The 25,267-nt window shown below is 37.3% G+C and overlaps 2 protein-coding genes and 1 pseudogene across 9 annotated transcripts; 2 read left to right on the forward strand and 1 right to left on the reverse strand.

Moving 5' to 3' along the window:
- LOC107589826 (phosphatidylinositol 5-phosphate 4-kinase type-2 alpha-like) overlaps positions 1–2,703 on the forward strand; it is a 28,926-nt pseudogene extending 26,223 nt beyond the window's left edge.
- Positions 2,704–7,553: 4,850 nt separating this feature from the next.
- LOC107589825 (polycomb complex protein BMI-1-B-like) lies at positions 7,554–18,422 on the reverse strand. Of its 8 annotated transcripts, none has more exons than XM_016278364.1 (10): positions 14,911–15,070; positions 10,163–10,294; positions 9,910–10,006; positions 9,663–9,718; positions 9,481–9,528; positions 9,279–9,387; positions 9,053–9,095; positions 8,846–8,944; positions 8,610–8,690; positions 7,554–8,515 (listed from the first exon to the last, which is right to left on the reverse strand). In XM_016278364.1, exons 1-10 carry the CDS (start codon positions 15,056–15,058, stop codon positions 8,195–8,197), a joined length of 1,134 nt encoding a protein of 377 aa, XP_016133850.1. In that variant the 5' UTR covers positions 15,059–15,070; the 3' UTR covers positions 7,554–8,194. The 8 variants fall into 8 exon arrangements, with proteins under 8 accessions (XP_016133850.1, XP_016133854.1, XP_016133856.1 ...); XM_016278368.1 differs by lacking the exon at positions 14,911–15,070 and adding an exon at positions 18,356–18,422 and having other exon boundaries at positions 7,555–8,515; XM_016278370.1 differs by lacking the exon at positions 14,911–15,070 and adding an exon at positions 15,178–15,196 and having other exon boundaries at positions 7,555–8,515.
- On the forward strand, positions 18,284–25,151 carry LOC107589882 (dnaJ homolog subfamily C member 1-like). Its single transcript, XM_016278457.1, has 10 exons — positions 18,284–18,485; positions 19,477–19,578; positions 19,711–19,757; positions 20,835–21,000; positions 21,605–21,703; positions 22,142–22,315; positions 22,395–22,514; positions 24,089–24,137; positions 24,269–24,714; positions 24,834–25,151. The coding sequence occupies exons 1-10, from the start codon at positions 18,333–18,335 to the stop codon at positions 24,900–24,902; spliced, it is 1,425 nt and encodes a 474-aa protein (XP_016133943.1). The 5' UTR covers positions 18,284–18,332; the 3' UTR covers positions 24,903–25,151.
- The last annotated feature ends 116 nt before the right edge of the window (positions 25,152–25,267 follow it).

Here is a 25,267-nt window from a genome sequence, read left to right on the forward strand (position 1 = left end):
AAAATGAAATTTTATATACAGTGGGGCAAAAAAGTATTTAGTCAGCCACCAATTGTGCAAGTTCTCCCACTTAAAAAGATGAGAGGCCTGTAATTTTCATCATAGGTATACCTCAACTATGAGAGACAAAATGAGAAAAAAAGTCTAGAAAATCACATTGTAGGATTTTTAAAGAATTAATTGGTAAATTCCTTGGTAAAATAAGTATTTGGTCACCTACAAACAAGCAAGATTTCTGGCTCTCACAGACCTGTAACTTCTTCTTTAAGAGGCTCCTCTGTCCTCCACTGGTTACCTGTATTAATGGCATCTGTTTGAACTCGTTATCAGTATAAAAGTCATCTGTCCACAACCTCAAACAGTCACACTCCAAACTCCACCATGGCCAAGACCAAAGAGCTGTCAAAGGACACCAGAAACAAAATTGTAGACTTGCACCAGGCTGGGAAGACTGAATCTGCAATAGGTAAGCAGCTTGGTGTGAAGAAATCAACTGTGGGAGCACTTATTAGAAAATGGAAGACATACAAGACCACTGATAATCTCCCTTGATCTGGGGCTCCACGCAAGATCTCACCCTGTGGGGTCAAAATGATCACAAGAACTGTGAGCAAAAATCCCAGAACCACACGGGGGGACCTAGTGAATGACCTGCAGAGAGCTGGGACCAAAGTAACAAAGGCTACCATCAGTAACACACTGCGCTGCCAGGGACTCAAATCCTGCAGTGCCAGATGTGTCCCCCTGCTTAAGCCAGTACATGTCCAGGCCTGTCTGAAGTTTGCTAGAGAGCATTTGGATGATCCAGAAGAGGATTGGGAGAATGTCATATGGTCAGATGAAACCAAAATATAACTTTTTGGTAAAAACTCAACTTGTCGTGTTTGGAGGAGAAAGAATGCTGAGTTGCATCCAAAGAACACCATACCTACTGTGAAGCATGGGGGTGGAAATATCATGCTTTGGGGCTGTTTTTCTGCAAAGGGACCAGGACGACTGATCTGTGTAAACGAAAGAATGAATGGGGCCATGTATCGTGAGATTTTGAGTGAAAACCTCCTTCCATCAGCAAGGGCATTGAAGATGAAACGTGGCTGGGTCTTTCAGCATGACAATGATCCCAAACACACCGCCCGGGCAACGAAGGAGTGGCTTCGTAAGAAGCATTTCAAGGTCCTGGAGTGGCCTAGCCCGTCTCCCGATCTCAACCCCATAGAAAATCTTTGGCGGGAGTTGAAAATCCGTGTTGCCCAGTGACAGCCCCAAAACATTACTGCTCTAGAGTAGATCTGCATGGAGGAATGGGCCAAAATACCGGCAACAGTGTGTGAAAACCTTGTGAAGACTTACAGAAGACGTTTGACCTCTGTCATTGCCAACAAAGGGTATATAACAAAGTATTGAGATGAAATTTTGTTATTGACCAAATACTTATTTTCCACCATAATTTGCAAATAAATTCTTTAAAAATCCTACAATGTGATTTTCTGGATTTTTTTCCCTCATTTTGTCTCTCATAGTTGAGGTATACCTATGATGAAAATTACAGGCCTCTCTCATCTTTTTAAGTGGGAGAACTTGCACAATTGGTGGCTGGCTAAATACTTTTTTTCCCCACTGTATTACTAATGCTTTCAAGACATTCGTCACAAGTCATTTTTGCACATTTTTAAAGCTTTATCCATGTTATCCAGCTAGATTGGATAACATGTCAACAGTATTTGCAACAATGTTGAATGTATTACAGAAAACCATGCATTTCAGTTTGCTAGGCATATAAATGGCCCAGTGCAGCACTGGGCCAAAAGGCAAGTTAAAGTTCTGTCTCACTTTATTCCAGTTGTATCTTGCTTAAAAACAGTAGCGCATTCTACCTTTCAGATGCTCCTAAAAAAGAAATCTACTTCATGGCAGTGATTGACATTCTTACTCCATATGATGCCAAGAAGAAAGCAGCCCACGCAGCTAAGACAGTCAAACATGGGGTGAGAGTCCAATATATCATAAACACAGTGCTAGTCCTAAAATAGTCCTCCATTTACTCAAAATCTACACATTTTTGCTCTCTTTTTCTCCAGGCAGGGGCAGAGATCTCAACGGTCAACCCCGAGCAATATTCAAAGCGGTTTTATGATTTCATCACCACTATTCTGTCCTAACTGCTGCCTGAGGCGGGAATGAGGCGGAGTAACAGATATGATCTCATATCCTGGGAGAGGTTTTGCTGTGTGTAACGGATCCAGTGTCTCTCTCCCACTTGTCACAGGATCACGTCTGAGATCTGTCAAGATCTTTTTTTGTTTACAATTTCTTTTTCTTCTCTGTTGGATTTTTCGGTAGGTTTATGGCTCCATGTGGTTGATAAGGCATACATGTGATATAGTCATGCATATATAGCTTTCTGTACCTTTGTGTTAGATATTGTTGACTGAGAAACCGCGTGTTATTGTTTGTGCCCAGCTACGTGGTATGATTATCATACTGGAATTCTCAAAGCTGCTTATATATTTATTGTCTTTATGTTCTTTGCGGAGAAAAATTCATCGTTCTCAAAGGAATAGTTCACACAAAAATTTAAATTAGCTGAAAATGTACTCACCCTCAGACCATCCAAGATGTAACTGAATGAGTTTCTGCATATTAACTGATTTGGAGAAATGTAGCATTACATCACTTGCTCACCAGTGGATCCAGTGAATGGGTGCCGTCAGAATGAGAGCCCAAACAGCTGATAAAAAACATCACAATAATCCACACGACTCACGGGTCCATTAATTCATGTTTTGTAAAGCAAAAAGATGCATGTTTGTAATAAACAAATTCATCAAGGCATTTTCAACTTCAGTTCACTGGAGTCTTGTGGATGTTTTTATCAGCTGTTTGGATTCTTATTCTGACGGCACCCATTCACTGCAGAGGATCCATTTGTGAGCAATTTCTCCAAATCTGTACTTGATAAAGAAACAAGCTCATCTACATCTTGGATGGTCTGAGACAGTACATTTTCATCAAATTTAAATTTTTCATTTTTAAGTGAACTATTCCTTTAATAAAAAAAAGTCCCGCTTTAAATAATTAAAATATATTTCAATTTATAAAATACATTTAGCCCTGAACAAATATGACCAGAGTCAGAATAAAAATAAATTGGAACATAATTGCTTGAAAGTGTTTATTGCTCTTTAGCTGCAGGCAGTACCTTTAAATCAAATCTGTTTTTTCTATCTGTTTACAAAGTGTATGTAACAGTGGAAAAGAATGCAGCTTCAGGATCAATTACTGCATTTATAGTTCAAATCCAATCAGCAAATTGGATTTAGATGTTCTGCCTGTTGTGCATTGTAAAGTCTTGCACGGGAGCTCAATATTTGCAATTGGCTCCGATAATAATGTTTAGTATAACTCAACTGTTTTTGCACATGATTTAATGCACAAATATGTAGATATTGTGATATGTCTTCTTCTGAAATATAATTTGCAAAGTAATCCTAAATATTCTACTGTATGTGTTGACATATATACACTGTGCGAGGGTGTGCCTTTTTTACTCGGAATTATTTAATTTTGTATTTGAATCATTTTTTTAAAAAGAGACGCTTGAAAAATGTTATTTTCTAAAAAGGGAACGGAGAATAGGACGAATCCTAAGGTGGTTCTGCTGTTCCTCTGTAGATGTGTAAATATGCGAGTGTATTATGTGTTTGCAATATTATGACTGTTGCAGTCCTAACGGCACAAAAACGTAAAGAGTTCCCCGGACCTCATGAGTTTTGCTTAATTTACTAATTTGATTCCTACATAGTCGTTATAATTGACGTTATTTCTAATTAGATAATAAGCAATGTCAGATCTTGTTTTTGGTACAGTTTCCAGTGGAAGAGGCAAGAGTCTTCGTGAACACACTCCTGACTTTGAATTTGATGTCTTTACAACACATGTGAATTTCAAAGAAGCCACTTCTATGAGCTTTTGGGGAAAATGACTTCACTTTGTCTCAAATTGTATAGAGTTATGATCTCTTTTGTGTTGTAATTTGTAAAAACATCCGTCCATGTTGATGGTACAGTGTGAGTTTGATACTTTCATGTTTGAGGAAGAGAAAAAAGCTTTGAAGGAATTGTGAGCTTTTTTAAAGAAGCTGTCAAAGGAAGATTTTATCACTTGTCAGTCTACTTGTCATAACTGTTATTTACGTCATGCAAGCGTGCAGCTCTTGTGTGTATGTGCTGTAGGCCCAAAATATTTAAATGCACTCTGTCCCATAAGCATTGCTCAATAAAATGATGCATTGCTCAGCTTGATAAATGTTTGTAATATTCATGCATTATGGCAAAATCTTACATTCACAAGCTAAACCATTAAAAAAAAAGAAAGTGCTTCCCCTGAAAGGTTTACATTTGGTTGTGTTCATCATTAAACCCATGGATAGACAAAATAATGGTTGTCAAATTAAAATGTCTTTGTTAAATTTAATCGAAAGAGATTTTACTTGAGTTTCAAAATATAATGAAGACTCACAAAGGCAACATTATGTAAATATAGGGGTGATTGGAGCATGTTGTAACATTTTGTTTAAACTATAAACCTAATATTACTGTACATACATTACCAGTCAAAAGTTTTTAACATCCGTCCATGTTGATGGTACAGTGTGAGTTTGATACTTTCATGTTTGAGGAAGAGAAAAAAGCTTTGAAGGAATTGTGAGCTTTTTTAAAGAAGCTGTCAAAGGAAGATTTTATCACTTGTCAGTCTACTTGTCATAACTGTTATTTACGTCATGCAAGCGTGCAGCTCTTGTGTGTATGTGCTGTAGGCCCAAAATATTTAAATGCACTCTGTCCCATAAGCATTGCTCAATAAAATGATGCATTGCTCAGCTTGATAAATGTTTGTAATATTCATGCATTATGGCAAAATCTTACATTCACAAGCTAAACCATTAAAAAAAAGAAAGTGCTTCCCCTGAAAGGTTTACATTTGGTTGTGTTCATCATTAAACCCATGGATAGACAAAATAATGGTTGTCAAATTAAAATGTCTTTGTTAAATTTAATCGAAAGAGATTTTACTTGAGTTTCAAAATATAATGAAGACTCACAAAGGCAACATTATGTAAATATAGGGGTGATTGGAGCATGTTGTAACATTTTGTTTAAACTATAAACCTAATATTACTGTACATACATTACCAGTCAAAAGTTTTTGAACAGTAATGTTTTTTTAAAGAACTCTTCTGCTCACCAAGCCTGCATTTATTTGATCAAAATACAGAATTTATTAAGAATTATAGAAATGAATACTTTCATTCAGCAAGGATGCTTTAAATTGATCAAAAGTGATGATAAAGTCATTTATAATGTTGCAAAAGATTTCTATTTCAGATAAATGCTGTTCTTCTGAACTTTCTATTCATCAAAGAAACTTGAAAAAATTATACTCCGCTGTTTTCAACATGATAATAATAATAATAAATGTTTTTTGAGCAGCAAATCTATTGGCAAAGAATATTAGAATGATTTCTGAAGGATCAAGTGACATTGAAGACTGGAGTAATGATGCTGAAAATCAGCTTTGAAATCACAGGAATAAATTGCATTTCAAAATATAGTCAAATAGAAAGCAGTTATTTTAAGTAGTAAAAATATTTCACAGTATTACTGCAGTTGCTGTATTTTGGATCAAATAAATGCAGGCTTTGTGAGCAGGAGAGAATTCTTTAAAACACATTAAAAATCTTACTGTTCAAAAACTTTTGACTGGTAGTGTGTCTTAACCTATCCTTAAACAGCGTAAATTTAATTAAATTGAAAGGTTCTCATGTATGATAGTGATTTAGGTATAAATATTTTCAAAAGCCCGTGTAACTATAAAGAAGAAGGGTCTCGTTTTGTTGGTTTATTGTGGAGGTGCGTTACATGCTTAACACCAGAAGAGGGCGCGTCGCGCTGCCGTACAGTTACATAACATTCATTTAGGCCAGAATCCACCAAACGCTTTATTATGTGAGGCTGACATTTTAGACGTAGTCATTTTAAATTGTTTTAATATGAAAAGCTCTACGCAATCATTTCTATATCTTGACTTTGTAGGCCTTGCATGTCATTTGCTGCCAACCGTGTTAGAGCCTTAACTGCTCCGCCTAAAGATTATTCTTCGTATGACATTATTTTTAATTTCTAGTTTTTTTTTAAATATATATATATATCAGTAGGCCTATTGTTTTTACTTAACAAGGCAAACCACTTCAGCTCAGCTACTCCAGAATAAATCGGTTCATTCATTCCACTTAATCTGAGACACTTTACTTCGGCTTTCCATTCCCACAGACATTATTCACAGACATCTACAGAGCGATAGCAATTTTAAAAAATCGCTTCGGCGTGTCAATTTATGTCTTTACATTTTAACAAAGCTAACGTTAACTGTATTTTACTGAACTTTTTCTTTATTTCTTTTTATATTAATAGAATTCTTACCATTTAAAACGGAAGGTTTTTAATACATTTCGGTTATAGCCTGTTCAACATCGGCCAAATAGCCTAATTGTCAGAAGCCGCTAATTCTGACAGGACACCATACGAGATTATTCAAGCATGCGCTTAGACAATAGATCATATAGAGCAGTCTATTAATTCAGTACGGTATAGGTTATAGCCTATATTCAGAGATCATTATGGTTAGGCCTATTGGTTTTGCTCTAATGATTGAGATTAACGAGACAATAAGGCCTAATAAGTTATTTATTTTAAAAAAAAAACGAAAACGAGTAAGTAGGCTATCTGTAGCTACTTTGACTAGTCTTCTTATTTCTGTACATTTTCAGCGTGGACCTGTTATGGTCTGCGGTGTTTTGACATAGCCTAGGTGTAAATGAGGTCAGAGCGATCTAACACGGACAAGAGAGACCCGAGCCGAAAACAAACTACTGACAATACCTTTACAACACTTATAATTGTTGCGGCTGGACATAGCTAGACCTTTATCAAACAATGAACCTATCCTACTTTATGCAGATAGCCTAATAGCCGTTGCTCACCATTCTTAGTTGACTATATAGCCTATCTATTTATGCGTTTATTATAGTCTTTAACTTTAACTATTAGTCTTCTATAAGCTTGTATTTTTGTGGTTTGCACCCACACGGTCACTATCTGTTGTTTGAACTATCGAGTCATAGGCCTATATGGAATATTTATGGAATCATGATCACAAGACGGGTCAAAAAATTACGAACGAGCACACATTTCCGTTCAGTTCAAGAACGCACCACAAGGTTTTTCTAGTGGGAAATTTGCCCACATTAAAACATGCCGCAGTTTTTACCAATTTCCAATTGTTTAGTCTGTACCGCTAAATTAAAATAAGGTATCAAACAGCTTCCTTTGAAATGAGAACCGAATTTATCCAAGGCCGAAGTAGGTTCTTGTCGCAGAATATTAGGCCCACATTGTAAACAAAGTAGCTAGTGGTTTGTTTTATCAAGGCCACACAAAGCATTTAGTAATAAAAAAGTAAAATGTTTATTTAGACAAATGTTTCATATTGTACAACAGTAAATGATACATTGGCTTTAACAAATAACCGCTTGAACAGAAAGGCAGAGCAAGAAAAAACATCTGAACTTAAGGCTGTACGTGAGGCTGTACCTGTAGTCTTCTATCCTCGCGTGATAACATCGAGAAAAAAACTTCTCAACTTATATGACGGGCATGTACCTAGCAGATTTTTTTATTACACTTTCTGTTTATCCAAGACAATACTTGCGCTGCATTTCTGCCCTTTGCGAATTTCGTTTGGTGTTACACATTTCACCTGAATAAAATCAATGCAATCTGGATAATCAAACATTGCGCGTGCCGCCATGTGTTTTATTGAAGACTTCATGGACAAGAAATGATTTATATACATTGATGTTCTAATCTAAAGGAACAAGACAGAGTTTATAAAAACAGCTAGATACATTCTCCTTGTTGAGTTTTCCTCCAGTACTCTTCACAATATTAGTTACTCCATAGTAATTAATACAAAATATAACACAAACAACGCTGTTACAAAGTTTTCACATGTGGTGACAAAACAAATATATTTAAAAATGATATTTTAAAAAAATTGAAGCGAGGGTCTATAAAGAAAGCATCTACATCACAGCTCTGTTTGCATGGGTTTGATGGCTTTGGCATCCATAAGCAAGTCACCCAAGAGAGTTAGAGCCATTATGAGAAGTTTTGCAGACTTTGCTGCTGAAAGGAGTTTGGCCATTGTGGCCCACTTTGGCACAGACTCCGTTAATGGTGGAGAAGTTGGGATGTGAAGACTGGACAGGAGTGCTCGGGCTGGGCAGAGAGGAGGATGTGGATGGGGCGGCAGCACCAGTCGGGCTGTTTGGTTTGTCACTGCTGGAATCGCTTTCTATATCAGGCCTTCTGCCACCGGTCATATCATCCCTTGGGCTACTCAACTTCATTTTTTTGCAGCCAGGCCTAACTCTGTACTTCAACGGCAAGGGCCCATTCTGAAAAATATCAACATGTTATTATCTCCGCAGTTGGACTAAAATGTAATAGCACAGTTTAATGTGTGAAATATATCAGATTTAATACTCCTACCCTTCTCCATGTGTAGATATAAGCAATATCCATAAGAGTATAATAATCTTTCAAAGGCTCGTCTTCATACATAACTTCAATCTGAAAGAAAAACAGAATCTTATCTAAACAAGCTCATACTGACCAATTCTTCAAAAGTGCAAAATTTGTGCTTTTGCATTAAAAACATGGCAACAAGTAAGAGAAGTTTAGAGAGAAGATTAAACCTTTTAGGAAGTGAATGTAAACAAGATTACCTGAAAGGTACACGGTATATCCATTTTACTTCTGAGAAATTTTCTGAGATGCATTATTGTCATAGCCGCTGGGCATTGTAAGTACCGCTTTACATTCACCTATAAAAATCAGACCATTACAAAAATTCATTAAGTAGTCCTATAACCCTCAAAACTGACTAAATGAGACATGTTCTAAAATATTTTATTTATTCAGAAATTAATTACCTCTTTTGTGGTTTCTTTTTCTTCTCCATCTTTACTGTCAAGCCTGATCATTTTAAGAGAGAAAAAAAATGAATGCACTGTCTAACTACAAAACTATAAATGTCAACGGCCTGAGCCTTTTACTAATGATTATTTACTAATGTCAATTTTATAAGCAACATGAAAGAGATCTCTGATGATAATGAAAATGATACTCCACAAGGACCGTATACTGAACAGAACCTACTTGTTCTGATCAAAAAACTCAATGGACAGACTGATGATCTCATCGTCTGCAATGATTCTCTTGTCTTCATCTGCAACTTCTCCTCGGTCCTCATTAGAACCATTAGTAGCTGAAGGACACAGAAACAATTACAACTTCAAGATAAAAAAAACAAGACTGCTTATGAATTAAAATATCACAAATGACCATCTTAAAATTTTACCATCAACTGGATGCTCCGCATAAAAATCCCTCCTTCGTTTCATCTCATCTGAGTAACAAAAGCACAATAAATACATCACTATATTGATTTAAGAAATGATGAGTAATAAGTTATATTGCACTTCTGTAAAACATAAATACATAATTAATAATTATTCAAATGAACAAACTTTTTACACTTACTTTTGAACAGACCAGGCACCAGCTTGTACACAATGTCCTGAAGGGTCTTATCTGACCTGAAATATACAAACATTTTTGAGCGGTATACAAACTGTCCCTCCTTTTATTGAAGTACAGAAATGTAAAGCTTTAATGTATTTTCTGGATGAACAATCAACATGGATGTTTATTAAAAGAATTTTAAAATGATGGTATCTGGAACATTTGTTTCTTATTTAAATAGCCTACAACAATCCCCAGCTATTACCTGATATTGAGGAGAGGTTTTGTTTTATGAACTTGGACATCACAAATAGGACAATATTTGCTGGTCTCCAGATACCTCACAATGCACATTTTGCAGACTGTGAAAACAACAGACGACAAATTTAACTACCTGCATGCGACCAATTAAAATACCATTTGAGGCGACTTAAAAAGACAGTCCCGTTTGCATGCCCAACAAAGAAACGCATTAAAGTTTAAAAACAATGAAATAATAGAGATTATGACAGACTTACATGAATGCAAACATTCGACAATGGTGGTCGCATCAATAAAGTATCCTCCACATAAAACGCACATCAAATGAGGATTTAGCTCCGTTATCTTGATTCTTGTTGTTCGGTGCATTGTCATGTGAGTTCGCAGACCTGATAACCAAAAACGACACTCATTAATAGTTACAGTCACAATTAATATCCTATAGGAAAAAAATAAAGTCGGGTTATTAAAGTTAGATGGTCCACTTGTAGGCTAGGCTATTTGAAGCGAACAAAATATACGACAAACCAGACAAAATAGGCTACACCGGCTGTTTTAACGTGTTACCCGGCAATAGGCTACAACTGACAACTCAAATGAACTAGGTGTTTTTCTAAATTCACAGCATCTTTGGTTAAACTCATTGGCATTCCAGGAGAGGGTCCACGCAAACGTTGAAATGGTTCCGTTTTATTTGCGGGGATGCGTACAGGTAAGAGTGAAAGCCAAATACCCACACGTATAGTTGCTATGACAACGGGTTGTAATTGGCGTTGTGCCAGACTAAACGGAGTCTCATAGCCTACCTCAGATTCACAGATGGTCCGGAGCATTACAAATGACCATAAATGCAACTAATTAACGGTAAAACGCCACCACTTCCTCTCGACAACTGTGTTTTTCAAAAAGCATGCGGCTACTTGAACGTGGCTGCCATTTTGATACAGCCAGCCAGCCCCGTGTCCGAGCGAGTTCGCTCGCATGAGGCTGCGACCTGTGCACCCCCACACACTATCGTTTAAGAAGCAGTTGAGTACTATCACCTGTTAAACACGTCGTACAACCATCATTTCAGCACGCATCGCTTCCAGCGTCAAAGAGAAAACAATGTGTTCTTCCCCGCTTTGCCGATGCCTTCAATGAGGAACACGGTCAACGGAAGCGCGAGAGCTCGCATCCGTGATCCCGTTATCTCTCGACTGCGATATTGGTATGTGTGGGTAGTTTAACGTCAATTTTTCAAATATCAACATCCCGCAACTGCGAATGTTCGATTATAAACCGTTCTCAATGAAGAGCGTACGGAATTCAACGCATTAAATGTCGTCAAATAAAATTAGACTCTCTACACTTGACATGCCAACCTTTAAATAGTTGCACAGTAACTGAGAAAATATAGCCTATGCTTGCTATATAAACGACATTGTACTGCAATAGTATAATACAAGAACTTAATAGCTTCTAATACCATTCAAAAAGTGCAGAACAACGCATTGCATTTGATAAATACAAAAATCAAAACACCTAGCCTATAAGACAGTATTTCTGTGCTAGCCTACTTTTACGTCTTTATTAAGAACTGTCAACTGTCAGTAAGGATTAAGTTACACTGAATTATTTTACATAAGTGAATTTGTTGAAAAGTGGATTACAGAAACCAGCTGGCTCAGGTTCCATCAAAGGCACACAAAAAACAGCTTTGGTTTGGAACTATAGGCTATAGCTGGCCTGGAGAGCCATTTCTCAAGCTTGACCAATAATGAAAACTCACAATACTCTATGTGGTTTAGTAATAATATTCAGATTACACTAGGATTCGTATCTGATAGCATATTGAACACTCTGGAAACGGAACTGTTGACTTTTCTGTGAAGAAGAGGTACTACTGCAGTTACAGTAAATCTGTCAGTTTAACATAGATAAGAGTCATATCTTGATACTCGGGACTACTATGAAGTGTCTTTTTTATTTTCAGAAAGATGATTGCAAGCAAGCATTTTATGATTTGACTATGAAATATGCCTACAGATATGCGATGTGGAAAATATATATAGGCTATTAATATATAGGCCTATGTATAATAATAAATAAGTCAGTAATGCACGGCATGGTGGAAAGGTCGGATGGGAAAACAAGTATAGGCTATATCTGCAGGTAACAGCTAAATCGTTTAAATATGGAAGTATGATTTGGGCAATAGAGAACTAGGTTAACAACCGATGTTAGTCTACATTATCTAATTTATTTGATGGGGCTATCAACATTTTTTATTAACCTTGAGCGGGGTGAGTCATTTAGTTAACGACTGATTAATAATGGCATGTAGGCTATAGCCTATATCAGGCTAACGAAAAAAAAAACATTTAAAAATCAAATCTTAGAATTAGGACTCTTGTCCTATTGTCCAAAAAAAAAGGTTCGGTTCGGTCTGACGCGTGGTCACAAAGGATGCATAGAATCGAGACAATGTAGCCTACTATTATTTTTTACAAGCCTAATACAAAACACACAAGCCAAGTTACAGTCAGTGACAAATAAACAATTAGAGAACACGCTCGAAACATATTTAAAATAGGCTATAAGTTAACAGCCTCAAAACTATTTTCTGGCTTCGTGTGTTACAGCGAAGAGGGACCAAGCAAATACGCACATGAATTTAAGTTAATAAAATTAATCGACGACATTAAAACACGTTAAAGTTAATTTTTCCTAAATATACACTTTCCAGACTACTCAGTTCTATAAAATAAGAAATCTAATGTTTGATTTTCGAGCGTGAAGAAATGGTTGAAAGTGGTCACCCGTTAACACCTGCCCCAACGCGCCTGTTCTGCAGCGCGCGCCGACTTTTTGGGTTAAAAACAACACTTGAAGAGAGCATATATACTTCAGTTTTACAAAGACGACATACTCATTAACATGCATATTGTTTTAGCATATGTGACTGGTTACGTTTCATAAAAAAATGTCACAAACTGAAATGAAATTCGCACGTAGCCTACGAGACTCATGTTGCATTGTTACTCTCGTCTCCAAAGAGGGGGAAAAGAAAACAAAAGCAAAAAAACTCGTAACTCCGCCCTTTTGTATATTCAAGCGTACATACCAAGTATATTTCCCGATGGTTTCTAAGCTTTGTTGTGGTAGACAATGAAACTTGAGAGTCGATCAGCAAAAAATGAATGCTACCGAAGCGGCCATCTTGGAATGAGCTGCAGACGCTGTCAGTGGCTCTAACGTTCCAACGCCGTGCTCATTGTGGCCTTCTCGCGCAATTGCACATAGGTTAACGTAGCTCACTCTTCGCCGACACTTTCCGATTTGATTCACAGATAAATCCACAGATTCCGCTCATAGATGGTATATTCCAGTGGCGTAGTTCTCCTGCACGGCGATCTGAAAACCTCAGTGCCTGATGGCTCGGTGCAAACTGACACAGTCCCCAAAATGGCTTAGTTCGACCGCCCCACTCCATCACGTGATCCCATTCCTTACGGGTAGCCTGGGAATTAGTAGTGGGGTATGTCATCAATAGGGTACCCCTCTAACAGATGTCTTTGTCAAACCTCACCACCCACATCACCACTTGAAGAGGAAAATCCCAAGCAGTTTGGTCGGAATGATTCTTAGACTATGAGCATTAAATAACTTTTAGAGAAGCTGAATTTCTCTTTATTCTCACAAAAAAAATCGAATGTAGTGCTAAATGCCCTTGCAGAACAAGTAGAAGGGTTATTTTGAATAAGTCCAAATTAGGCTGCATTTAAAAATGGCATGATGCAAGTTAGGCAAGAGCAAGAGGAATCAATAGCCTAATCGCTCTAAATGCTTTCTCTATTTTTCAATTCACGCTGATTTGTATATTTTGCTCCCACGAAAGATTTACATTTTAATGGCCATGTTCCCGGAGCATTATCTTCTGCTGAATATATGCTTAGAAAATATTTGACTTCACAGACCGTTAATAGGCTACGGCCTTTGTAGCCTAGTCTAAATTTAGCCTATATAAACCAGTAAAGCAAAATTTCAAAAAATAGTCTTACATTTTACATTCCTAACTTTTGGGTTTTAGTTAGACCCTAATACTTCGAATGTAAAATCACTGGACTTGATAAGTAACATATAAAGCAATTGCTTTTATTTACACTCCCTTTAGAGGAAAAGGTGGTGATTAGAAATTTTACTCTGAATGTATGGATATCTCAATAATTTGTTTCTAATGCCGTAGAAGAGGAAAATATGTATCCTTTACAGCAATATTTTGCCATAGGCCTATATACAATATGTAACATGTAGGCTACACTTAAGCTATAGAAGTCCCACTGAACTCGTGTCTCAAAAGAAACGAAAGGCGTTCCAAGCAAAGCCATGTTTTAGTAAATTACCGTTATGGCTAATTCATTTACCGGTCCCGACTTGACTGTTGGGTTTATACAGCTTTAGCCTACTTATTTTTTATTTTTTCACTTTTGTGTTTACAAATCCCAGAGACCGTTCACAAACGTTTGCATTTACTTTGATAGCATTCCCTTAGTGCAGGGGTAGGCAAGTAGGACCGAACTTGCCTACCCCTGCCTTAGTGTAACAGGTCAAGTTACATATCATTTTTCAATGATTAAATAATCAGTGAAATTGTGAGCTCGCGTGCATGTGTGGTAGGTCTGTGTTGTTCTCTGTCGCGCTGGACTGTAGGCTATAGTGTCCCCGTTCAGCTGCAAACCACACGCGCACTCGGCCTGCCATGACGTCAGCTGCTCTAATACAGGCACTTCAGCGAAAACAAAGAAGCTCAGCATGCTGCGGAAACCTGAAGCACTTTAGCGTTAACCGTACCGGGTTCTGCAAAACGTTACAGCTTCTTCGGTTTCCACATACGTTTCACACATAATCTATCGCTAGAATAAAAAACAATCAGGCCATTATCTCCGCGCATCAATCGAACTGGTCAAGGTATACGCCAATTGTAATTTCAGCGACTTTGTTATTTTCTCACAAATATACCTACCTATTTCTTTATTCCGACTACAGATGTGACTCAAATGGCCGTATCTCAGTATCTCTTGAGCAACAACTCGTGAGAGAGATAGCCTATAATGCCCTCCTCTTGCGAAAACTGTAACGTTAATGACAACTCCATAGCGTCTATGCATCATGGAAAACTATTCCAATATTAAATACATCTGTGAAGAACAAATGCTTTGCACGGTTCCTTGCGTGATTAAGCAGGAAATGTTGACCCGAGTTTTATTTACGAATCAATAGGCTACATTACCATTTTAAAACGCGGGCTCTTTTATCTGGTCATTAATTGTTCGATCTTTCTTAAAAGCTTATGAAGACGATTAAAAGCGATTATAATAAATCGTAAAATAAAATATATAAACGGCAAATAAAACGAGAAGATCTCTCAAAAATGACCATGCTCGGTGACTTCGTTTCCTCTTTTGTCTATTGGCTTAAACTTTAGCCTAATGACTCTATTGATTATTGATTGTTTACAGATCCCACAAAATTGATTTGTGGACTGAATGGGAGCTGGAGGTCAGGACTTACAGATAAAACCGCTTTGAGTTTGTATTTATGTCTTTGATGGTCTAAATCGAATGATGACGATTTCATGAATGAACATGAATATTGTTCCATTATGATATTAAGCTAAGCACACGAATGAAACAATGGGCAGACAAAAAAGGTCAGCTAGGCTATCAGTATATGTTAATATTACTGGTTTAATAATTCATAGAAATTGTACTTGAAATGTATTGCCGGGTAGGCTATGTCAAAGTCAATGAGCTTGTGTGCATTTTTTCCTCGTATATGAACCACCTTTCCGCGTACCGCTCACTAGTCAATTTTTTCAGTGCTAAGACATTAATGAATTATTTTTATTTATCTGAATGACGTGTGCTATTATGATATTAAGCTAAGCACACGAATGAAACAATGGGCAGACAAAAAAGGTCAGCTAGGCTATCAGTATATGTTAATATTACTGGTTTAATAATTCATAGAAATTGTACTTGAAATGTATTGCCGGGTAGGCTATGTCAAAGTCAATGAGCTTGTGTGCATTTTTTTCCTTGTATATGAACCACCTTTCCGCGTACCGCTCACTAGTCAATTTTTTCAGTGCTAAGACATTAATGAATTATTTTTATTTATCTGAATGACGTGTGCCTTATCCTATCAGCTCAACATGTATTTAAGTACTCTGCTCTTAAATAATACATTTTACCTTGCTTTTCGATAGTGCCATTTTGTTTAGAAAGAAAAAAAATCAAATATAATTGATCAGATTTGTTACACGGGATTGACTAAATGGGGTTGAAAAATGTTCAGGGCAACCTTCCAAGTGTAGAATTAGGAAGTGTAATAGGTTTGTAATTAATGTATTAAAATACATTTAGGCTAACTCACACAAGTAAAAAAAAAGGTATATATAGGCCTATATATATATATATATTTATTCATTTATTTATGTATGTATGTATGTATGTATGTATCAATCTGTAGGCCTAACTGTTAACAGATCGCCAAAATTAACCACAATGGGCTATGGCAGTAATCTAGAGAAAATATATTTTTTTAAATTTCCTATTTATTTAGAAACGATAATTATATGGCTTTTGCGCTTTATTGATTTATTGAGCATTTTAGGAAGACTAGGCGGTGGTTACCATGCTTAGATTAATATAGACTTTTTTGTAGGCTATGCCAACATTGCAGCAATATTCCTAGACATAATTTACTGTATCAAGTGCTTAAACCTCAAGCTGTGATTCTTTTTTAATTGCTGCACAGTTAACAAAATGAAAGCCCATGCTGCAGCACTTTCTTCGTCACAGCTTGCGTCCATAAAGTTTGTCTGTGTCAAATCAAGGACAAGAGTTTAACAAACAAAGAAAATGGCTAAATGAACGATTTTCCATTAAAAGACAATGGGGATGTAAACTTTGTATCAGAATTCCGTTGTTAAGGTCAACCCGTTGACATGGATTTCACCAAACCCAACGACGCCCTCATGAGTTTCTCAAATACAGAAGTGTAAATGGGATTCTTCTTCTTTTTCTTCTAATTTTTCTTTTTTAAAGTTTTCTCAAAGGAATGTCACAGAATTAAACATGCATAATTAAGCATGTTTGCATATGTCCTGAAATGCAACTTCGCTGACAACCAAATCAAAGCTATAAAACAATTAGGTTAACCTCCGTTAATAATAATAATAATTATATATATATAACATTAAAATAAAACTCATATATAAATTATAGAAAAAAAATAAGATATTTTTTTCCCAAGACTTGTATTTATTGTAGGACTAGGTCATATGTAGGCTATGTGACCACCGCAAATGGCTGATACAATTAAATCTACTTAGATATTTAATTATGATTATCTCGTAGGCCTGCATTTTAATAGTATTTTTAATAGATTTGGTTTAGTTCTCCCTCTTTTAAAGATATGAAGTAGGCTGACTGTGAGCTTTCTCTATCTAGCTATACCTTAACTAACATCTCAGATGTTTTGACTGTCTGATCTGAAAATTTTATATTTTCACTCATATATTTTCTTTGTCACAAAAACAAACTTTGTCGAGAAAATCATGCTTAATGTTTAGCCACCACTGGATTGTTCATTCGAATATTATAGGCCTATTGCTGCCAGACGGTTTTAGTCAAATGGACTTTTATCTGAACTTCATGGAACATGCTGTTGTTTCCGAGAAGAATCGGGACTGATGTAGCCCTGGTTATGTGACCATCTCTTTAGACTGCAACAGATTACAGAGACGGCCGATGAATGGTTGAAAATGTTTAAATGGAATGTCAATGTAGCAAAATTGACGAAAGATGAAAAGGAGATTATTAGGCTATTAATAGTAAGAGAACAACAACGCTACATGGGAGGAATCATTTTGAGCTCTCTCCAATCAAATTAGTTTTTCTTTTAGCTTTCATCACTTCTTTTATAATTAGAGATTAAACAAAGAAAAAGACAATAGATGTCATTACAGATGTGGAAAAGGGCTGTAACGAGGCCAAATTATCTTAATTTGAGAAAAATGTTAAGCATCTACCAGTACACGTAATGCTCACTTGATTTATAGTATTATGAAATATAATCGATACCGCTAAAACCGAGGTGCCAGGAGTCCTGGAAGTCTCCTGCTAAGGGTGTACACACGACGCACCAGCATTACTGAAGCTTTCATGCTTATTGGCTCGTGCTGTGGCGGCTGCATGTGAAACGTGTCTGTGTAACGTTACGTAGAGCAGGCTGAGCTCAAGCATGGGCCCGTTTGAGCCAAAGGACGGGAAGTTATGCTAAAGTGGCCTCAAAACCAAGATTGTCCGTATGGGCAGTAGGTAGTAAACCTTCTCAAACACACACACACATATATATATAGGCTATATATAACTTTCAGCAATGGCTTTGCCCGAGATCCTTACGTTAGTGTTGTTTTCCGTGCTGGCCGTTATTCAGCCCCTGCCAACATTAGCATGGGACGCAGACTTGGAGCTTTTCGACCTAGTGGAGGAAATCCCACAAACCTTCTATGAGTTCCTGTCGGTTAATCAGGTAAGACCAATTTGATGTACTTCGCAAATTTTCACGCGCGCCTTTAACTCTGGTTATTCAAACGGTGTCGGTAAATGTGATATGTATTTAACTTTAACATATAGCAGCGCTGACTTCGATTAATCGCAGGGTCGCCTCCAGTGCGTTCGTTTACAGGATTGCATTCGTATAAAAGCAACTCGATCCGTTAGCTGAATATCTTTCTTCAGCCACACTATTATGTCTCCCGACTCCGTGAAGCGGTAAACGGACTCTGCCTCCTGCAGAACCTGGACGGCGGTGGCCATTGACAAAGAAACCTCCCGGCTGTGGGCCTGTACAACACAACATGATGGGTCATTACTTGGCTCATAAACAGATGTCTTATCGTTCTGCTGTATTTTCGCCATTCGGTTGCTAAGTGATATTTGATGCATCGAAGAACCCGTGCTTTTATCAGCATAACCGCTGTTAGTAAAAAAAACTGGCATTTGGTTTTACTTCCTAAAGCGTCGACCGTGATTCAGGCATATGGGCATATACCTTAAAGAAGATTCAGGTATATAACTTGCAAAAATTTGCTGTCAGTGCATTTCAGAAGAAATGCTAATTCTGTGCTAAAAAGATTGTAGCTCTGTTTTGGAACATGCTAACTAGTATCCAGCCGGTCTCAGATGGTTGTTAGCTAGTCCAGGCTGGTAAACCAGCTACTGTGCTCCAGAAGCCAGCTTAACCACACTGGTATGATCTCCTGGTATCTGGTTTGTTACTAAAGCAAAATGGTCTCCCAGTTACAGCTGCCAATATGTTTATTGTAAGCTTTTATTGCTAACTGTTATTTGATTTTGCCTGAAATGCCACAGGCAGTCCGATCACACAGTCTTTGCTACAAAAACATTTGTATTTTTAAACATACTGCAGGGTAGTCTCAGAATATAGGCATTCCTGACATTCTGTCAGTATTGGCAGTAAGTGTTTATGATGTTTATGTTCTTGATTCTGTTTCTAACAGGATGCATCCTCATCTGAGATCAGGAAAGCATATAGAAAGCTCTCTCTTACTTTACACCCCGATAAAAACAAAGATGAAAATGCAGAAAACCAATTTCGACAGGTAGGTGTTTTGTTTAGCTTTAATGAAAGTTGTCTTTGGCTTAATGTAGATCATGTTAATTGTTGCTTCTATACCTTACTCTGCAATTCTGTGTATTACAATTGAAATATCTTCTCTGTCATCTCTTACTAGTTAGTTGGCATCTACGAAGTCCTCAAGGATGAGGAAAGAAGACAAAGGTGGGGTGTTCTCATGATTAGCTTGTGGATTTTTTTTTTTTTTTTTATTAATCCTAGACCAGCTGTTTTCAACCTTTTTGACTTGAAAGCATACCGTTGTCCAACACAATATTTGAAGATATTTCCTCTGATATTTCTGCTGTAATTTTCACATAATTTAAGATTCAAGTTTTTTTAAAAACCTTAAAAAAATTGTTATTGGGATTTGTTGTATTATTATTATTATCATTATTTATAATTTTAAGGTTAGTTTTTCAATACAAGTAATTTGAAGTCATCCTGTGGCATCCTTGAATGTTGCTGAGGCCTCCTGGTTAAGCACCACTATCCTAGTATAGCAGTGAAACGTGCTCCGAGAGGTTCTTAAATAGGGATGAAATAGGAGCTTTAATAATTTATTGACATTATGCCATTGAGTAAGATCCCTAACCACTGTTTGTACCAGTGGGGTCTGCAATTCTGTGTATTACAATTGAAATATCTTCTCTGTCATCTCTTACTAGTTAGTTGGCATCTACGAAGTCCTCAAGGATGAGGAAAGAAGACAAAGGTGGGGTGTTCTCATGATTAGCTTGTGGACTTTTTTTAAATTTTTTTAATTAATCCTAGACCAGCTGTTTTCAACCTTTTTGACTTGAAAGCATACCGTTGTCCAACACAATATTTGAAGATATTTCCTCTGATATTTCTGCTGTAATTTTCACATAATTTAAGATTCAAGTTTTTTTAAAAACCTTAAAAAAATTGTTATTGGGATTTGTTGTATTATTATTATTATCATTATTTATAATTTTAAGGTTAGTTTTTCAATACAAGTAATTTGAAGTCATCCTGTGGCATCCTTGAATGTTGCTGAGGCCTCCTGGTTAAGCACCACTATCCTAGTATAGCAGTGAAACGTGCTCCGAGAGGTTCTTAAATAGGGATGAAATAGGAGCTTTAATAATTTATTGACATTATGCCATTGAGTAAGATCCCTAACCACTGTTTGTACCAGTGGGGTACAGACTAGGGTCTATGAACTGTCTATTACAATTGCTAAAGTCTTTCAACAATAGTTTCTTACTACATTCACAGATATGATGACATCCTGGTTAATGGGCTGCCAGACTGGAGGCAGCCTGTCTTCTACTATCGACGCGTTAGGAAGTTGAGTAATGGAGAGTTGGGCTTCCTCCTCTTCCTCATTCTGACAGTGGGTCACTACGCAGTTATATGGTCCATCTACCTTGAGAAGCAGTTGGTAAGTGTTGAATTGTTGTATAGCACAGTTGTTGTCTTGTAATGCCAGCCTCTGTATAGTCCCACCTAGCCAGACCTTCAGACTGACGGCAGAAGGTCTGGATCCCATAGAAACCTTCACTGGCCAAGAGGACATCTGACCAACAAGTAGCGCAGCCACAGTTTGTATGGTTTAGCTGCGATGTCCCTACAATAACAGACTGGCATGCAAATCATTCAAGAACTTTGTGTAGGTTTACTGCAACAACGGTGCTGCGAATTCCCCATCATTTTTAAAGTCCAGCATTTAGTTGATCCTGATGAGCGCTCCTTGTCAAAGTTATAAACATGACAGCTTTCTTCTTCCATAAGGGGGTTTGGCATCACAACAGCTTTGTTTCCAGCCAGACTGTTAAAGAACACGACACATGTCTCCTGGAAATCCTGTAGAATTCAACTAATTAGATGACGACTTTGAAAATCCCAAAGTGTTTCCCATTTTGTGTGCCATATGCATTAGACGTTCAGCCAGCGGTCCATGGGGGTGACGTCTGAGGCTGAGACTAGCTTCTGTAATACTAAATGTACTTTCCCAGTGATAATTGCTATGTCTTAATTCTTCCCAGGATGAACTTCTGAGCAGGAAGAAGAGAGAGAAGAAAAAGAAGCAAAGCAGTAAGATGACAGATGAGATTAAGTCCTTGGCACAGGACAAAAATGAGAGGTAATCTAATAACCAGGGTTTCTGTCGGACTTCGTCTAAATTTACCCTTTCATAAATTAAGGCCTTAAAATAGAGAAATATATTCTTTTTTTTTTTTTTTGCATGCACTGCTAAAAAATAAATATCTTTCTCTGTGTTTACTTATTTTCCAATACAAATATATAGATATCCTTAAGTCAATAGGTGTTTACTTGAGATGCAAAATAAAGATATGAAAACCAGTTTTCTCTTGAAATGAAATTGTTTAATGATAAACTCACTTCATTTTAATACATTTCTCAGAAAACACAACTACTTATCTGATGTAATTTTACTTGTCCAGTAAGTGTATCTTGATTTAAGAATCTTTTGTACTGGAAAAACCAGACAATCATGTTATTGTGATTGAGTTGTGACTATGTGATACTCAATAATACGTGCTGCTAGTGCTGACTGATTTTGCTCTGCAGAAGAAAAACGGCCCAAGGTGAAGAAACCTAAAGTGGAGTTTCCAGTCTATGAACCCAGTACAAATGCAGCTTTTGTGCCAGTGTATGATCAGGGAACGTCTATTGAAGATATTGAGGATCAAATGGATTACTGGTTAGAAGACAAAAAACAGCAGAAGACGAAAGTAGGTTTTTGTCTCTGTTCAAAGGACCTTGATTTAAACTGAAAGTATTGCATTAACCAATGGCTGGTGATGATCGTAGACTCAAGAGTGGACGGAGGAGGATCTCAGCCAGCTTTCCCGCTGCATGGCCAAGTTTCCTGGTGGAACGCCGGGGCGGTGGGAGAAGATTGCTCACGAATTAGGCAGATCAGTGACTGAGGTAAATCTGTAATTAGTTCAGTTATGTCTAGTGCTCGACCCATAGCAGCTATAATGCTGATGAATATATCAAACTTATGTAATGATGGAAATTGCATGATTTAATTTATAAAGTATTACTTTTTTCATATTTAATCATATATACATATAAAACCAATCAAAATTTTGGGTTCTGAAATTAATACTTTTAATCAGCAAGAGCACATTAAATTGATCAAAAGTGACAAGTGATTTATAATGTTAATAAGATTTTTATTTAACATACATGCTGTTCTTTTGAACTTTCTCTTCATCAAAGAATCCTGAAAAATAGGTATCACGGATTCCACAAAACCTAAGCAGCACAATTGACCTATCAGTAAGCCCCTCCCCTTGAACGCAGATGAGCCAATGGCAGTTAAGCATCAGTTGGACATCTTTAGATTCCAGCGCCATAGAGAAACATTGGAAGATCCGAAGCTCCCATCGGTTTGATGGTGTTTTTGCTACAAAAATGGTAAAACGAAGTGCCTGGGGTACTTGTAACACTCATTCCAGGTATGCAGACTGTGATGATGGTGCCATTTCTGTGGCAGACTAGTGCATGATTGTACATCTGTGGTACACAGCAGGTTCACATGGTGGATTAATCCAGTGATGTGGGCACAGTAACCTGGTTCCCTAAGGATTCTACCCCAATCCCAATGAAGATGAAAATTTTCATTTTCTGGTTGTCATACTCTCATTACGTTACAATTAAAGGTAGTGAGTCCATGCTAACGTACAAACCTAAATAGCTAACTGTTCTCAAGTCATGTACAGTGTACATAAATGAAGGTCTACATTTCAGTGCCTCTCCATATTAAACTGGTTAAATGTAAATGAATTTAATCTTACCCTGCGGTACATGAACAGTGTTGATCCTAGATGTTGTCATCTGCGATCGTGACGACCGTAACATGAGGCTTCTCCCACTTACGTTGATCTGTAAACCCTCATTTCCAAATTAATCTTGTTACCCACCAGATTTATTTAAAAATCTTTTATGTATCCCTCCATGCCATATTTAAGTCCCTCTTGAATGCTCCTCGACGAGAGATGGTCCTTCTGTGTGCAAAATTGATCAAAAACATCTTGGGACAACGTTTTCACACCGACAGCTGTCATTGTAAGACAGTTAGCAACTCCATTTGTTTGTCCGAGTCAGCAACAGTAACTAAGGGGGGACGGGACTTACCGATGGGTCAATTGTTTTCAACATTGTCAATAAGCAAATCAGCAAATTAGAATGATTTCTGAAGGATCACGTCACTGAAGACTGAAGAAAATTCAGTCTGCAGAAAATTCAGCTTTGCCATCAGGAATAAATTATGTTGTAAAATATATTAAAAAGAAAAGTCATTTTAAACGGTAATACTTGTGAATTGTAATATTGTAATATTACTGCTTTTGCTGTATTTTTTTATTATTAAATAAATGCAGGCTTGGTGAGAATAAGAGACTTGAAAAAACGTGTTTAAAAAAATGTAGTAGGTAGATGTGTGTTAACCACTAATCAAAAATGGTTTTGGTATAAACCTTTTTTTTCCTACACAGGTGACAACAAAGGTAAAGCAAGTCAAAGACTGTGTCACCAATACATCAGGTAAGCTGTTTGATTCATTCAAATATTTTGAATAAAATTTCACCGACCATGTACGATTTTCCCCTACTGAGATATACTAAGCATGTCTGTCAGAACACTTATGTCTATCTCTTCTCTGTCTCTATTTCTAGGGTTGGTGAAGCTTTCTGAGCTGAAGGGTGGTGCAGTGATGGGAAAGAGTTCCAGAGACGTCACAGTGCCAGACAGTCTGATGACCCAGCGAGAGGAGCACTTAGAGCAGCAGCTAGAGGATTCAGCAGAGCCTGCTGGGGCAGAGGACTCTGAGAGCAAAGCGCTCAGAAGACGGACAAAAAATTCTGCGGCCGGGAGCGCTGGAACCGGAGAAGCGGAGGAGAGGCTGAAAGGACGCAGACAAAGAGACTTCGACCCCACAGCTGTAGATGACGACAGTGAAGATGAGAAGAAACCATCAGCCTCCAAAGAAAAACCCAGTGCTGCTGAAGATGTCTGGACACAGAACCAGCAGAAGCTCTTGGAGCTGGCCTTACAGCAATTCCCACGTGGCACCACTGAACGCTGGGACAAGATTGCTAAGGTGGTACCTGGAAAAACCAAGGTGAGCATCAACTTTCTCACCCACAGTCGTTGGAAAATTTATTTGAACTGACAATATAGCTGCATATAAAAGCTGGATTTCATGTTAGTTAATGAGTTGATTCTCTTTAACTTATTTAGGAGGAGTGCATGTCCCGTTATAAACTGCTGGCGGAGCTGATTCAGAAACGGAAGCAGGCCAAGAGCTGACTCCTGGTCTTCAGTATTTCACCGTACCTCTCACCTGCTTGTTATGTGCCTTAATGCAACCCTACGTCCTTTTGTCAGACTTTGTGCCACGTTCACCAGAGCCTGAATCGTCAGCGTTTAATCATTGGAGAGATCCCAACCGCACATTTAAATATGGTTTTATTTATTTTAAAATCTGTTTCAGATTGTAGACTTGATTTTGATTTTTTTGTTTCTCTATGCAACCAGACAGTCTGAGAAATGCAGAAGGCACATTTTAATGTTTTTTTCCCCAATTCTGAAACATTGTTTTTCAGAAGCACAGTGTGTTGTGCTGTCATATGTTATAACATAAAGTTATTTGCATACAACATGTAATGTGTGTC

Source organism: Sinocyclocheilus grahami, unplaced genomic scaffold (assembly GCF_001515645.1).
Source record: "Sinocyclocheilus grahami isolate Dianchi unplaced genomic scaffold, SAMN03320097.WGS_v1.1 scaffold121.1, whole genome shotgun sequence".
Taxonomy (NCBI): domain Eukaryota; kingdom Metazoa; phylum Chordata; class Actinopteri; order Cypriniformes; family Cyprinidae; genus Sinocyclocheilus; species Sinocyclocheilus grahami.